Raw genomic sequence first — 16,197 nt, forward strand, 5'->3', positions numbered from 1 at the left:
TTTCTCTGGGTACAGACTCCTTGCACGAGAAAGATCCCATGCAGCAAGTTCCATGATCCACCTGTGCCACCACTACACGACAGAATGCTGCCTGGTGCTATTAATAGACACTTTTTCAACTCTCCAAATACTTTCAAATGCAGCAATTTCACACCACTGAAGACAATTAAGTACAGCCTTTGCCTGACAGCAGATTTTGTCAGGCTGCATCCAAACCCTCTGTAGTAGGGCAGAGCAGAGATCAGGAATTAGGCTGGGTTATTCTACTTATCAGGAAACAGGAAAGGATTCCTAAGGGAATCAGCCAGGATTTCTCAAGTGTATTGGCCTGATTCTCAGTCCATGGCTGGTTTATTCAATTTAGTCATGACTGCTTAGATTATTTATAGGTCCTAGAGCTCTGTATTTTTAATGTACTAGATAAATTGCAATGTGATGCCAAGTGATGAAATGTCAATGGGAAATGGAATGTGGCCGAGTATAGGTACAGCATAATCCTCCTTGAGATTGAAATGCCACACTGAAGCATGGAAAAGTAGTTAAAAGTCCCAACAAGTATCAAAAAGGTCTTGAAGAGTCAAAAGGCCATGTCAAACTTCAGTCTGAGAATATATTAATATAGGCTTCATCCATCCTTTATTCAGCACTCTGGAAAAATGAACTGTATTTTTAATCACTCTGAGCCTGCATCTTATCAGAGCAAGGTGACCTTGCCAGGTCCCCACCTAACAGCTTTTGTTGCACCAGAATCCTGGTACTCAAGAGATGCTCAACCTCACATCAGCCTACATCTCAGCTGGAAGCCCTGCAGATATCCCAGCAAAGCCTGGAGCAATGTGAGCTGTCATTAGACTGATGTCCAAGTCACAGAAATTTACATTCCCTCTAGATTTACTGGAACTCAGCAATGAATTTGACCCACTGTACTTCTTTATCAGCAGCTTCCCAGGATGCCCAGGGAACTGTGCTTAGCCCAGGTGCACTGTCTGTTCATTTAGCTAGATGGCCATGATGAGACATTTAACATGCCCAAGAGGAAATTATTCTCAGCAAGTACAATGCTGGAGAGATTTTTGAACCCCACAACTCTTTGTCTTCAGCCCTGGAACTGTGATATTGGTGTGGCTGAACCGAAACTGGGCTTTGAGTCCCTGTGAGATGGTGTGCACTGCTGCTGGTGGCAGTAGGTGAATGACCACGGGCAGAAGATGCCCTGTGGAGGTACCCAGACAACCTACCACGGCAGGAAGAGCAGCAGCCCCTTCTCCAGCTGCAGTCCTCTCCAGCAGCCCCTTCTCCAGCTGCACTCCTCTCCAGCAGCCCCTTCTCCAGCTCAAATCCTCTCCAGCAGCCCCTTCTCCAGCTGCACTCCTCTCCAGCAGCCCCTTCTCCAGCTCAAATCCTCTCCAGCAGCCCCTTCTCCAGCTCCAATCCTCTCCGCTCTGTAGCACGCTACGAAACCAACTCAGCTTCTTCGCCCAAGCTTCCACCTCCAAAAAATAACATTTCTAACTGTCTTTCTGGCTTTCCTTTTAGGTATGTCTCCATCCACTCTCTGTAGTTTTGTTTCATCTGCTTCTTCAGGCGTTTCTGCAGTGGGAGGGGAGCGGAGACCCAGAGCCACCACAGTGACCACGGTGCACACCGGCAGCAAGTGAGCAGCAGGCAGGGCTGCCAGTGGCCTTGGCACCACCTGCCCTGCTCGGCCAAGGACTAGAAGAAAGAAGATTTTTTTATGGCCATATTTTATACTGCAATTCTGAAATGTTTCATTTATCACAAACTGCAACGACTCCAGGAGGAACGGAATCTAACAGTCTCTGGTGCTGTACATATATATACATATATATATACATATATATAAATATATATATGTATGTGAGTCTAGCAATGTTCTAACTAATGAACACTCATTCTTTCCCCCAGTGATTTACTCTTTTCTCAGTGTAGGTAACAGTATATGTTGTATTTTTTTCCATTAACTACAAACATCTCAACTGGATTATTTAAATAGAAATATTTTCCTGAGTATTTTTTTTCTTTTAAAAATTACTTCAAGTAATGTCCCTCTTCCAGTTTGCTGGGGGATAGGCTATTTCTGTAGGTAGGAACTGGCATTAACTTTGCAACATGGGAGGATTTCAATGGCATGCCATTCCTTGCTCCTCAAATAGGACTGCAAGTCTGTCTGGCTTTAGCAGAGCTGTTACTGCTCAGATTAAGAAACTGCTGCTTTCCCTCCATCCTCCTCCTTGAAAGCCATGGGGAGAATTAAATTGCCACCAGCTGGGAGTCAGCTCATCCTTGGCCTCATTCCTGCATGCTGGGGATCAGAGGAGAGGCAGGTACAGGGAGTCAGGCAGGAGCTGACCAGATCTGTGCAAGGGAAATGACAGAGCATGGTCCCATCTGCAGCTCCCATCTCCTTCCACTCACTGTGTGCTGTGAGCAGAGGGAGAGAAAAGGAAGATACAGGGGTGGGAATCATCATCCCCTGCTACTGATTTGCTCAAGCAAGAAGTTTAATTCACCAGCCTCCACACAGTGTGGCCTCTGGCATGGGGTGCATCCAGCCAAGGGCTTCATGAGAGAGATTCCCAGCACCCACAGCTCCTTGGGGCTTTGCCTGGCATTGCTGATGCTCAGCACCTCCCAGAGCAGCCAAAAGTGGGGAGAGGAGAGGAGGGGTGCTTGAAGCCCTCTGTAAAGCACTGGCAGGTTCTTGGGTGCAAAGTGCAGGATCTGGTGTAGGATCTGGTCATGATCAGGATGAGGATTGACACAGAGGGCTGGGCTGGGGAAGCAGGACGTCACTGAAAGACACAGGCACACCTGGCAGCAGTGGGATCACTGGCTCTCCCTCCTGCCCAGAAGCTCATACACCAAAGCAAGCCAAATTTACCCATTTTTTAATTATTGAATGCATCCACTTCCCAGGCTCTTTGTGCTGGTGCATCTTTCAGGAACAGCCTCCACAACTGCTGTGCTGCTGTGCATTAAAGCAGCTTGAAACAGAGAGGAGAGAAAATTTGCCCAGTTGCTGAAAGGCTCCCTCCAGGTTACCTCAATGAAATTCCCATCTGATTTTGCTTTGAGGAGGTGAGGGAAGGCAGTGGCAGAGGCAAATGCCCTTCACTGGGCACTCTGAGCCCCTCACATCCCAGACAGGTCAATCCCTGCCAAGGCACGATTCCCTGCAGCATGCTCTGTCACCACACTTGCCTCACTTATCCGCGCACAAGAAATTGTGAAAGCCAGTCACAGACAGAGCTGAATGTGTCAGGCAATAGTGCTTGTGCTGGCAAAAGCCATAAGATGGGTATTTTTCACTGAGACTTCTATATCCTGCTCCAGCTTTGGTTGGTTGGCTTCACATGACAGAGCTGGGATTCCATCCATTATACCAAAAAAAAAAAACCTTGAGAAAAAAAATGCTGGAAAATAGGTGACAGTGACTCTGTTTGAAATAGCCACTCCTTCAGTGGCACTTGGAGCTGTTGCACCAAGTTTCCCTCTTTTCAGAGGGCTGTGGCACACCTGAGTGAGCCCTGGTGCACCCTGTGCACCCCAGTGTGCTGAACCTGCCATGGGGGCTCACACAGGGAAGGCTGCAACTTCAGTTTCTCATTTTAGGAGAGAGAGCAGATACTGAACTGTTGGGGGCTTACAGCAAAATACAAAATTTCCACAGTGAAGACTTCTGACCAAGATTTGGGCAGACTGAAGGCCAGGGGATCTCCTTGCTGCAAGTCACACTCCTGTCCCCATACCCTGGCCATTGCCACCATACGCTTTTTATTGGCATTTACATCTGAGCTCTTTATGTCTTGCTGCAAAAGCATGAAAACACAAGTAGAATACAATTTAAACTCAGTCTAAGGCCACTTTATTTTACCAGCCTGAGTAAGGAAGTTTTAGTTTTGAGAGACTCCAACCCCAAGAAATTCAAGGTATTTTGAACCCCCATGACTTCATAAGCACGGCTGGCCCCATTCTGCTCCAGTTGCAGGCTGCAAATAGACAGACTCCCAGTCTGGCATCAGTGGAGTTCCCCACACTGACACACTGCAACCAAAAGCAGGATTTAGTTAGGGAATAGTTTTGTCTCTGTTGAGCAGTTTTAAAGGTTAGGGCTCAAATGTTCCCTCTGCGTCTCCTCTTCTGAAACCTGAGGTCTGGTTTGAACTTGACCTCAGCATTTGCTGTGGCCACTGATCAAAATACAGCACCCAAATGAATCTTGCAGAGAAAAAAGCAAGTGGATTTCCATCTCCAAAGCAAAGAGCAGTGACAGGAGCAGAGGCAGACATGCTGTCCTGCAGATGGGGAGTTCCCTTGTGCTGGCTGCCCTCCTTGGTGGGTGCTTTCTGTGTTTTTTTTGTTGGGAGGGGTATTCTTTCCTTCCATTGTTGGAATTAGTGTGATTTGGTTTTGTTTCTGCAAGTAATAATCTGCCTTGGTTGTGTAATTTGTCATCATTCTCTTTGGCTTGCTATCAACTGCTGGGATCATAAGATAAGAAACAGAAGCACTTATGAGCAAAATTGTTTCTTTCTGCTACAGTTTTGGTGGTGGGGAGCTCTTTTTTTTGGTATCAGTGAAACACAGCTGGGAACCTGACCCAGGTTCACCAAATGCTTAGAGATCTCTCCTGAAGCATCACATGGTTAAAACTTAGTTTAAATCTGGGTAAATGTGTTAACAGGGGGGACTGGGCAGCACCCAGGCCACATTTATGGGGCAGGCCTGGAGACATTTGTCCCTTGGCAGCACAGCCTGTTAGGGCAAACACTCCAGCCTTGCTTGCCAGGGATGCTCCAGTGCTTTTGCATGTCCTTCCCCTGCCCCAGCCTGCTTCTGCTCAGCCTCTCTCACAGGAGAATGCAAAGGTAGAGAAAATAATGTGGGCATGGGGGAAAGGCTGAATAGCCCCACAGCAGAAGCTTCAAAACAAACCCCCAGCTGGTCTTGCTGTGAAGGACAAGGTAAAAAATCACTCTGGGCTCTTTTCCAATGAACTGTCCTGCTAAACAATCTGTGATTTGCTGCTTGCATGAGGACTTCAGCCTGGACTCTGTTTGTTACCCTTTTCTGCTTTACTTTACTGGTACCGATGGGTTTTTCCTTTGTAACTTGTTTTCCTCAGCTCCTTCCCCTTCTTTTTCTTTGCTTGCAGCTTTGATTGTTGATTTTTACCTCCAGAGTCACAGAGGCCATCTCTGATGCCAACAGCAGTGCTCTTGCTGGGAAAACAAAACAAACAAAAAAATCCAGAAAAGCTCCAGCTGGCCCCTTAGCCTGCAGAAGAAGTTGTGAGGACAGGCTGCCCGTGAACTCTGCGAGCTGAAAGTCAGTATTGCAGTGGCAAGGGCTTCTGCTGATGATTTTGCATGTGACTCCATTCCCAGTGCATCCTAACTCTCTGCTGGATCACCCCTTCTGCAGCACAAAATGGATTTTGGCCCTGCGACACGGCTGGTGGGGAAGTAGGAGTGTGGGGAAAACCTGGCAGTGTTGCTTTCCTGGGACTGTGTCACTGTGTCACTCTGCTGCTGCTGCTCTCTCCTCTGTCCTGGTTGCTGTTGTACAGGTGCCATTAGAGTAGTGGGTACAAAAAAAAAATTAAAAAAAAAAAAAGTAGGATTTTACCTATATTTTACCTATGCCCTGTGTGTGTGTTATGGTTGTGGTGCTGAAATAAAACCAAGAAATTTGGTTCATTCCTGACACGAATCAAACCACAAAAAGGGGTGTGATCTCACTGGTAGTCATCTCCATGTAGTTCTGCTGTAGGCAGTGAATAGGGGTTTCTGCTGTGCATGTGTCCTGCATACCTCCATGGCTATTGACAGTATTTTTTTAATTACCAGTTATTCTGGGTCTCTGCCTGGTTCTGATGAAATTCAGGTCTTGCCCTAAGGTTTTTTTTTATGTCCCAGGGCCAGCATAACCCCTGGGACAGAATCTCAGGCTTTTCTCCCCAAACCCACTGCAAACCAGAACATGGGCCTCCAGGGTGCCCATGAAATGCAGTTGCAGCTGGCCTCAAGGTTGTCCCCTTTTCCTATTTTTAGGGAAGCAAACCTGCAGAGAAAGCCAGATAGCTTTCAGCCATTGGCAAGCAGAGAGGATATTGCCCTTTGATGTGAACTTGGCATTAACAAGATCAGCTCTAGGGAAACCTGTGCTATTACTTCCTCCTGTGATAACAGCTCCAGCCCTGAGCAGCACTGAATGAGCACCAGATAAAAACACCAGATTGACTTTGCCAGCAAGATCATGCAGGCTGTGGCCTGTTCATGATGCTCTTTCCAAAGAATCAGGGGATTCATCTGCTGGCATAACAAGTTTCTAGGCTGAGCCCCAAGGTACAGAAGTAGCTTCCATTCAGCATATGGAAATTCTCATTTGATGCAATTATTCCTGTTCTTGCTGCCCTGAATATTTACCTGTCTGAACTGGGGGATGAATGCATCCCAGAAATTATTAATCGGAAGGAAGTGTTGCCTTCCTTATTGTGCTTATTTGCTCCAGAAACTCCAACACTCATTCAAGCAAAAAGCAGAAACACACACGGAGACTGCGGTATCCAAGGAAAACAGCATCAAGACCTAGAGTGGAGGATTAGTTGGCAAATCACTGTCAGCAATGGCTGAGTGAGGGAACAGCAACCTGCTCACAAACACTGCATGAACTTTTATTTCCCCTGGTAAACCAGCCATCCCATATTTCATGCCCAGCAGCAAGTTTTACCCAATCCCTTTCGTTTTCCCTCCCATCCCTGCAGCAGGGTCCTGCCTTCCCAGCCTGTCTGTGGGGTGCTCTGCTCCCTGTGACACACGTGTGTTTTTGTGGGTGCACGTGCACATTGTGGCCCCAGGGATCACAGATCCTTCTGGTGGGTCATCAGGAGTTGGTCCAGGTTTTTTGGTCTGACTTTGTGTGGTTGGGTCAAAGCTGTGTAAATAGTGTGTGTAGCAGAGCATAGAGGCTCTCTAGCCTGGACTCTGGATTTCAAATCCCCCTTCTCCACCACAAATAGTGCCACTTATCTGTCCAGGTAGCTTTTTTTTCCCCCCTCCTCTTCATAAATGCTAAGGTCAGTGGAATGGCTCTTACAGGTTTTCCATCCTCAGAGTGGAATCAGGGCATGTGTGCTCCCAAGCGTTGTGACAAACACTGCTGAACCAATGGTGGCATCAACTGTCCAATAAATGCATGATACTGCACTGCATGTATTAAACTGCTGGTCACTGGTTCTGTATTTCCTGAGCCTTTTCTTTACCCACATCAACCCAACCTTCTCTCTGAGGGAGTTACCTCCATGTATTGCTTTTAAATGACTCAATGTATCTGTAACTCGAAATCCACTGTTAAGTTTAAGTAAATGCAAAAGCTGATGTTTTGTAAACAAGATATTCTGCAAAGCCTGGTAATGTATTTTGTCTTTCTGTTGAGTTCTGTGCAGCATGTACAGGAAGAGTCACCATCCAGAGCAGCTTAAAATTAGGCAGCAGTCACATACACCGGTGTAGAAGCAGGGAGCTGGGGAGGTGAGAATCCCTTTTTTAATACAACACTTACAAATTTGATCTGCATCAAAAATTCCTTCCCTGGGTCACTAACTCTCAGAGCTGCTAAGAAACATGTTGGTGTGTCTCTTTGTTTTTTTCTTTTTTCCTTTTGGTTCGTTTTTCCTAGTAAAAATTCAGATTGGTTCACTCAATTCTTAGTATTTTCCTCTGCCTGCAAGATAGTTCTTTCTCACCTGTTGCAGAATGAACTGCATTTTGGGGACCAAGATGCTGTGATCCTTTGCCTGCACAAAATAAGGCAGAGAGCTGAGCTAAACTATCCCATCCTTTCTAAAGCATCACCACCTAACTACCACCATATAATCCCTGACCTCCAAGAAATACCATTTATCCATGGAAGAGTTTGGTGTGGTATTTTTCCTTCTTCCACATGGAAACCATGCCCTTGCCTTCTCTTCCCTTAGTCATTGACCCATTTTCATCTGTGCTGGTCTTTCTGAGGCAGGGCACAGGATTGCTCCAGCCCAAACCCCTTGGGGGCATCCCCTGGGCTGTGGTCCCAGCTCCTGAGTGGCTGCTGTGTGGAAAATCCTTGAGTTCCCAGCACTCAAAGCAGAGTCATCTGAAAGGACTGGGAATTGCTCTGTGTTCCTGGCAAGGGCATGCCAAGCAGCAGGCCTGGGCAGCGAGCACCATCCTTGGAAATTATTCTCCATGGTGGCCAAAGTCACTGAGAAGTCTTGAGCCCCCCTTCAAGGCTGGTGCTCAGCCAGGGCTGTGCCATTGCCAAATCAGTGTGGCAGCACAACAAACCATCAGTTACAGCTGTAAACCAGCCTGGGTTCAGATTGCTGAGGCAGCACCTGGTGTGGGGCTCCTTGAGGAGGTTTGATGTGTGCTGTGGGTCCTGGTGGGTGGGAGCTCCTAAGGGGTTGCTCTGAGCTTTTCCATCTCTCATCTTGCATCCCCTGAGCCCAGCATGGCATCACACATGCTGAGTCTCATTACACCAGTCATGACCCCCAAAGTGAAGAGGGTGGAAGGTTGCAGCTCAGTTGGTGTGTCTCATGTTTTGGTCAACACAACATCAGTGATCTGGTGTACATTGACCTCTAGTTGAGAAACAATATTTTGGCCCATTTGGGCCTTTTTTTAGATAGGTATTTTATTTGAGCCAGAAAACAGTGGGAAAAAAGAGCCTAGTCTGCCCAGAATAGTGACTCCCCAAATATCCCCAACTGCAAAACATCCCTCAGTTGACTTCTAATGAAAATGCAAGCATGTTTTCTACAAAGGCTTTAATCTTAATCAAGGAATGTCAGTGTACCTAATATTGCAGGTCTTGTGATTGATAACAAGTTCATAACAGCATCCATGTCCAAAAAGAAGGGAGAATGTGTATTTACTCCATGCATGTATTAAGGCATTGCAAAAGTTTTATCTGTAATGAGTTTGCAGTTCTGCAAATTGTTCATGGGGCTACATCGCAAGTGGTTCTCTGCCTTGACAATCATGTATACATATCAAGATTTCTATCATAATGACAATTTAAAGGGATGACTAATTGTTTTCCTCCAATAAATCCAATTAAATCAGCCTGATGTGAAGTCTGGTGATTTTGAATGCACTAGTCTCCACCCACATGCAAGAAAGGGAGTGAATAATTTCTGTGGCTGCTCCACTGCCCTTCTGTGTTTTATGCAATGGTGTTCCTTTATGTTCCAAAGAAGAATAATAAGATTTTCTTTCTCCCCAGTTCACTCCATAGAGAAAGGAATAAAAAGGATGATTTGTCCTTTGGATTTTTCCTAAAGCTGTTGATAGAAATGGTGTTGAATATCAACATATGGAACATGGCTGTCTCCTGGGCAGTGAGAATATCTGTGTGGGGCTGGGGAAAGGACATGTACTTGGTGGAGACTGCTGCATGTTTGAGTTGGTCCTGGTGACTTACACACCCTGTGGTGGGAATCATCAAAGGAAACAGGATTTTCATCAGTGAGAATTTCTGAGTCCCTTTGCAGTCAGCCACGCTCTCCAAAGACTGCTGAGTGTGCTCCATCATTGGCTTAATTTTCTTCCTGGGATGTCTTATGACTTGCTTTTCATTTTTTCCTCCTGTTTTTCTCCACTGTTGTTCCTTATCTTCTGGTTTTCACTCACTGGCACACAAGAATTCCTCCCCCCTTAAAATAGGTGGCAAAACCAGCATGCCCAGGAGGAGGTGGCCCTGTGTTTGAGGCCAAAGTTAGGTTGTTCTAGACACCTGGTTCAGTAACAGAGCTGAAACAAACAGCAGTGATGATGGCCAGCTCACAACAATATAAAGAGAAAGGCAAATTACTTATAAGACTTTTATTTTGTGCATGAAGAAACAACTCCTAGAACTGACATGGTACGTATTTGAACGCTGTGGTGAGTAGCTGTTCTCAGAATTGTTTTGATTGTGGGTTGTACCAGGACAGGTGAGATAACCTCCAATTTGTGCTCTGGAAAAAGCACATCCGTGACAAGATAGACCTTTGGAAAAGTACATCCATGTACAAAAATGCTGCCTGGAAGTTTGTTGGAGGTGTGTGACACTGAGGCACAAGCACATGATTTGCAGTGTCAGGAGGAGCAGCAGATCCTGTAGGAAGACTGTGCAATTTTCCATGTGACATAAGCCTGAACTCTGGCATTCCTTTCACACTGAGGACCTCATCCCCACCTGTGTGCAAATTAGCTGGATTTAGATCAAATTTGGCACTTACAGTAGATAAAGGTCTATCCCACATTTCACCATGGAATTAAAATCTCAGCCAGGAAAACTTCTTCGTGTTTTGGTTTTAAAGCCATGGGTTCCTCCGTAGATTCAGTGGTCACTCTGAGCCCACCAGGCTCTTCCAAGCTCCCAGAGAGACTGGGCAGAAGGCCACCCCATGACCACTGAAATCCTTATGCATGACATTCTGATGATGTCATGTCAATATTCACTTCATCTTTGTACATTTTCTTCGCTGCTATGTGCTCAGCCACAAATTCTTGGCTGTTTGCAACAAGGGAGATAAAACATCAGTACAGAGAAGCCAGAGGGACAAGACCAAGATGCAACTGTAGAAAATATTTTGCTTGCAACCTTGCCAGAATCCACAGCCATGTTTGCACTGAAGGGAAGGGGACTGTCCTTATTTTGAAAGCTTTCAGAGTGTGGGTGTGCACTGAGGTCTGGCCTATGCCACACACCAGCCTTTCTTGGTGCTACTCCAGCACCATTTCTCACTCCTGCTCTCCAGAGCTGTCCTTTCCCAGAGCCAGGGCTCCAGTGAGCTGTGGCAGCTCTTCTTTCACAGCCAAGAGGAGGTTTGACTGAGTGATACCTGCTGAGGCAGAGAAAGTGCAGGTGCACAACTTTGAGGCCCATCAAGGCTGAGCAGGGATAGACCCCTGTGCTCCAGGAGCAGGTGATGCTGAGGAAGGTACATTCTGCACAGAGCTTTCAAATCAGTGCTTGTGCACTGTGAACAGTCCTGCCCTCTGTGATCATGCCCACATTGAATGTCTTCCTTCAGGCCAAACCCTCCCAGCTCTGTGATTCCACAAAACCACACTGGTAAACAGTCCTGCCCTCTGTGATCATGCCCACATTGAATCTCTCTTCAGGCCAAACTTTCCCAGCTCTGTGAATCCAAAACCACAAATGGTATTGTGAGGATCCCTCTGGGCAGCTTTCCATGGGGAGGCACCATGGGCCTGTACTGCCCAAAAGCAATCCCAGGACACTCTAAGCTCTCATAGGGATAAAAGGATGCACTCTTCCCACCATTTTATGCTTCCTCCCAGCTGTGGGCATCCCTCAGGGAGAAAATCCACCTACATCACTGTGGGTGTGTGCCCTGCCCAGCACATCTGAGTTTGGTGGGCCCTCTCAACCATGCTGAATTATTGTGGTGATAACCATTCTCTGTTTCTGTGAGGGTGGGCGAGAAGGACCATCTGGATAGGATGGACATCGCTGCAAGTATTCAATTGAGTATTTCCAGATTGTTTGGGCTTTCTGGATTATGTTGGGATAAATTCCTGCCTTCCAAACTTTGTTTGCTTATCCTGCTTTCAAGAGTTTCTTTTCTTTTTTAATCTTTGGGGTTTTTTCTTTTATAATTTCAATATTCTGATAAAGTTACGGTCAATTAATGATTCATTTACCTTCTTCATGAAAGTATTTTGTTTAGGGAAATTAATAATAATAGAACTGAGAGGCAATTTGTTGTTCCCATCAAGCTCACGAACTTTGTGCTTTCTTTGGCGCCATATAGACTCTTGTATGTTTTTCATTTTCTTTCTTTAGGGCAGAAGAAAGAGCTGTGCTCACATCTGTGCCTCAGCTTGCAGTCTAACAGTGACCAGAAATGCATAATAAATCTCAAACTAATGCTTCTTTTTGTTGCAGGCCAGCTGGGCAGGTACCAACCACATTAGGAATCACATATCACATCTTCAAGTTTGCATTTTCTCAAAGTAGCATCCGAAATGCAACTTTCCCTCCCAGTCTTTGACCCAACACAGCTCAGTGTAACACCTAAGTGGATCAGGGCCCTGTTCCACTACATGGAAAAATCAAAATTATTGTCATGGTGAGCCCCTAGTGACCTTCAGTGGGAATTGATAGATGAACTGCTGTTCTCAACAAATAGAACACAGTGTTTGGACACATACTTGGAGTTATAATATATGGTAATACAATACAATAGAATGCTATTATATTATATTATATTATATTATATTATATTATATTATATTAATACTATATTGTACTATTTATGTTATTACATTGTCTCTATCAGACTAAAGCAGAGGGAAACATGACATCAGTTGAAGGTTTGGTACTATTCTGCTGTGCCTTGTCAGTAATGATCCTATCAAATGATAGGATTTTGCCACGTATTTCAATTACCTTTTGGTCACAATATCTAAAGAGGGAATTCATCTATGATCAAGCTAGGGCTGAATTCTGAAGACAATGTGTGGCTTTGTTGCCATCAAACATCAAGTTCACTGCTGAGCCCACTGACAGTCACCTTGGAGGCCTGAACTGAGGAACTTCTTCCCTCTCTAAGTATTTGCAGTGTGCAGAGGGCACCACATGGTTGAGTTTATGGTTTGATTTGATGGTTCCCATTAAATCTGTGGAAAGAATGAAGTGTCCAGCAATTCCTCTGGAAGAACACCAGAGACCTTCAGGAAAGAGCCAACAGCTGTGGTTAAGATGGGTTTGTTAGCAGGACACCTTGGGGGCTTCACTCACCTGTGCAGAGAAGGTGGTGACAGACTGATGAGATGATTTAGCACCAAATGTGGCTGGACAGATGGACAGGGTCCTGACACCTGTTCCTGGAAGTCCCCATGTCCAGGGATACCTACAGCCATGGATGCTGTGCACTCAGGCCATGGTCCCCAGCATGGACCTGCACCAGGTTGTGCCCATTGTCACTAAGCTGGTTGTACCAAGATGAGCTGAGCACCTCAACTGCAAAGTATTTAATTCTTTAAATTCTCCCATGGCAATGTAATGCAGTCATGCTGTTCAGCTTCAGCCTCATAACTTGTTTTGATTGTCTGTGGCCTTATGGTGGTGATTTAAACCTACTGATTTATTGATTCAGTCTTAATTGGGTCCTGAACTGGGTCATTGCATCATTCTCTCTTTAATTGTTTTAATGAAAGTCTAGCAAATTAGGCTGGTAATATGATTGCTTAGAGGAATTCTTGCCTGTTCATGCTTCTTAATGAAATCCATAAAAGTGAAAAAAGGAATGAGCTTATCCTACTAAATTGCCACTTGTATTATGGAGTCTGAGCAAAGCTCAGAAAATCAATGTGCAGTGTCCTTGGCTCTTCCTCCAAATATATGTTTTCAGAAAGAGAAAACCCAGCATCTCAGCAAACATCCCAACAAAAGAAAAGAGAAAGAGAACAGTAAAATATGAAGCTAAAATCTGGTTCCAGTTCCCATTTCTCAGATTTCCTTTAACTTTGCAAGCAAGTCATTTCGGAGCAGACCTAAAAACCTACTTATATCCCAAAAGAGAAGTTCAGCCCAGTGGCTGGAGTACATGCTGGGATCCCTCCTGCTGTGAGAGCCCAAATCTCTGTGGGTTTTGAGGTCTTTCATCATGTCTCCAGAGGTTTGACTCATGCCCCATTCTCTTTGCTGTCAGTTTGGTGCCCAGATGAACACATTAGGCAGAGGACTCAGCACCACCCATGAGAAGGACAATTTTGTCCCCATTTTGTGTTGTGACACTCATGAGAATCATGGGTGTGGCTGCCCTCCATCACCTCTGGCAGCTGCCAGTTCTGTTCCTTCCCAGCTCTTCCCCTCTGGATTTCCAGCAGGGCTGCTGCATCTGCAATGCATTTTCTACCCACTGGGCTAATGAGCTCTGTGCTGCCAAAGCTGCCTGTAACTTCTTCATGTCCCCCTGTTTTATGGCTGGAAATATGCTGCTTCCTCCCACTCCTTGCTCATCAGTGAGCACTGTACAGTGAGCATCTCACTTGACCCTGGCTCCTGCTGCAGAGAAAACATCATTACTTACCAGCAGTGCAAAGCCCCCCACCAGCCCTGCTCATACACCCTACAGCCTGTTCCATACAGAACACAAAGAATCTGATTCAAAACTGAATTTGCAAAACCAAGGAAAATCTGCAGTCAATTAAAAGCAATGAGAATTAAGAGTACAGCAGATGAGGAATATGGAGCTCAGATCAGCTTGATCCCCAGCGTGCCAATGCATTTTATTTTATCCCTCTAGGAGAACAGGGAATTTTGTCTCTGCATGGGCTGTAATGATGTGGCTGGAAAGCTTCCATTATCTTTTAATTAAACAGTGTGATTACATTTTGCTTTCTGCAGCCCATTTAGCCCCTGAGTCAGTGCACAGAACAAAGATGTGTCACTGGTGCTCTGAGTGCAGCACTGACCCCTCTCCATTGATCAGGGCTGGATCTGGAACCCCAAACCCAGTCCCCAGGCTGCCCACAGCTCTGACTGCACTTCCAGTTCCCCTGCTCTGAGCAATGACACCTTCCACTATCCCAGGTGGCTCCAAGTCACATCCAACCTGGCCTTTAACACTTCCAGGGATGGGGCATCCACAGCTTCTCTGGGCAACCCATGCCCCTGTGTCACAAACCTCACAGGAAAGGATTTCTTCCTTATTTTTCAGCCATGCACTCTGTCTTGGAGCAATCTCAGACTGATAGTGGTTTTTGTCTCTGTAGGGTGAGGTATCAAATATGTGGCTACAGAATGGACTTCCCAGGTGATATCAGGATGTAGCTACAGATGGTGATTTCTGGCAGAGGCTGTTGGCAAGTGGGACCATCACACTGCACTGTACCACCCAGCCATGGTACAATGCTGGGGATCCTCCACTGACCAGTGGTTAAAAGGAGATTTGGCTGACTGTCTGCAGCTGAAGAATTTTCAGCCACTGCTTGTAACCTGCCCGAATTGCTGTGGGTTTTCCACAGAAGTAATGGACTAAATATCAGCAAAAAACATTTAGAGAAAAAGAAAATGTTTTGCAGTTGCAAACAGTTCACAGTTTGGAAAGTACTTTTTCCATGCACTGGGGCAGAGACCAGCATCAACACAGAAACTTTCAACATGTCAATACAGCTACTGAAAATGTTGTAAAGTCACAACTGCCCTGGTCTCCTGGTGAGCAGTGCTGCTTCCAGACACAATTACAAGGCACATTTCCTAAGGCAGGAGTTAGCTCTTCTTCTTGTGTTCATGGGGAGCAGAATGCTTTGTATGTGTAAAAAAGAACAGATTGTAATCCTGAAATGAGCTTGAATCACCTATGTATGGACCAGAAAAGAGATATCAGGTTATGAAATATTTTCTTTTTACTAAAGAAATGGTTTTCATTGCTGCCAACTTCCAACTAACACACTGTACTTACAGGTGCATATTGCATTTTCTGACATCTTTGAAACAAGTAATTTGAAGACAGAATAACCCATGATCTGCTTTACTACAGCAAGAACTGCTTTTCCTGGCATCAAGAAATAGGGAAAATAATTCATTGACAACAGTCTGTGACATTTTCTCTTCCTTATCTCTTTAGGCCAAGTCTCCAGCAAGCAGAGTATTTCAGAAATAATCACAAGAGAAATATTAAAGAGAGGAAAACAAAACAGTTGCCCTGTTCCCATGGAAGTGCATGGGAAGAGTTCAAGCAAGCCCCCTTCTGATGTGGCCATGTGCTTGTCCTTGGATGGTGAGCAGAGATCAGGCAGCTCATCCTCTCCATGGTCAGCCTGGGGTTTAGTGCCATGGCAGATCAATAAATGCCTGTGACCTTGGGGGCTCTCTGCTTTTCTCTAGGCAGAGCAAATGGAACAGAAATGTCATCTGGGACACCCTGCTGGTCTGTGCTTTCCTCCTCCCTTCTCGCTTGGTCCAGCCCTGCCCTGGTGGATCCTGGCTCAGCTCCACACAAGGATCCCTCTCTGACCTCTTCCCAAGCCACCAGTGACCCCATGGGAGCATCTGCCCATCAGTCCCACTCTTACCTCCTGGGTGAGAAAGGGATGAAGAAATTGGGCTATGGAGGTTAAAAGGAGGGGTTTGCCCCTCTGGCCAGCTGTCATTGGTCACCAAGTATAAAAC

General features: G+C 45.7%; 1 protein-coding gene across 3 annotated transcripts in view; it reads left to right on the forward strand.

Moving 5' to 3' along the window:
- Positions 1-9,130, forward strand: part of CAMK1D (calcium/calmodulin dependent protein kinase ID) — a 221,957-nt gene extending 212,827 nt beyond the window's left edge. The window contains exon 11 of one of the 3 annotated variants that reach the window (XM_058021911.1): positions 1,537-9,130. In XM_058021911.1, coding sequence (XP_057877894.1) covers positions 1,537-1,658 — 122 coding nt within the window. In that variant the 3' untranslated portion in view covers positions 1,659-9,130. The remainder of the gene's footprint in view (positions 1-1,536) is intronic. The other 2 variants (XM_058021912.1, XM_058021913.1) reach the window with 2 other exon arrangements.
- Positions 9,131-16,197: the final 7,067 nt, after the last annotated feature.

Source organism: Melospiza georgiana, chromosome 4, assembly GCF_028018845.1.
Source record: "Melospiza georgiana isolate bMelGeo1 chromosome 4, bMelGeo1.pri, whole genome shotgun sequence".
Classification (NCBI taxonomy): Eukaryota; Metazoa; Chordata; class Aves; order Passeriformes; family Passerellidae; genus Melospiza; species Melospiza georgiana.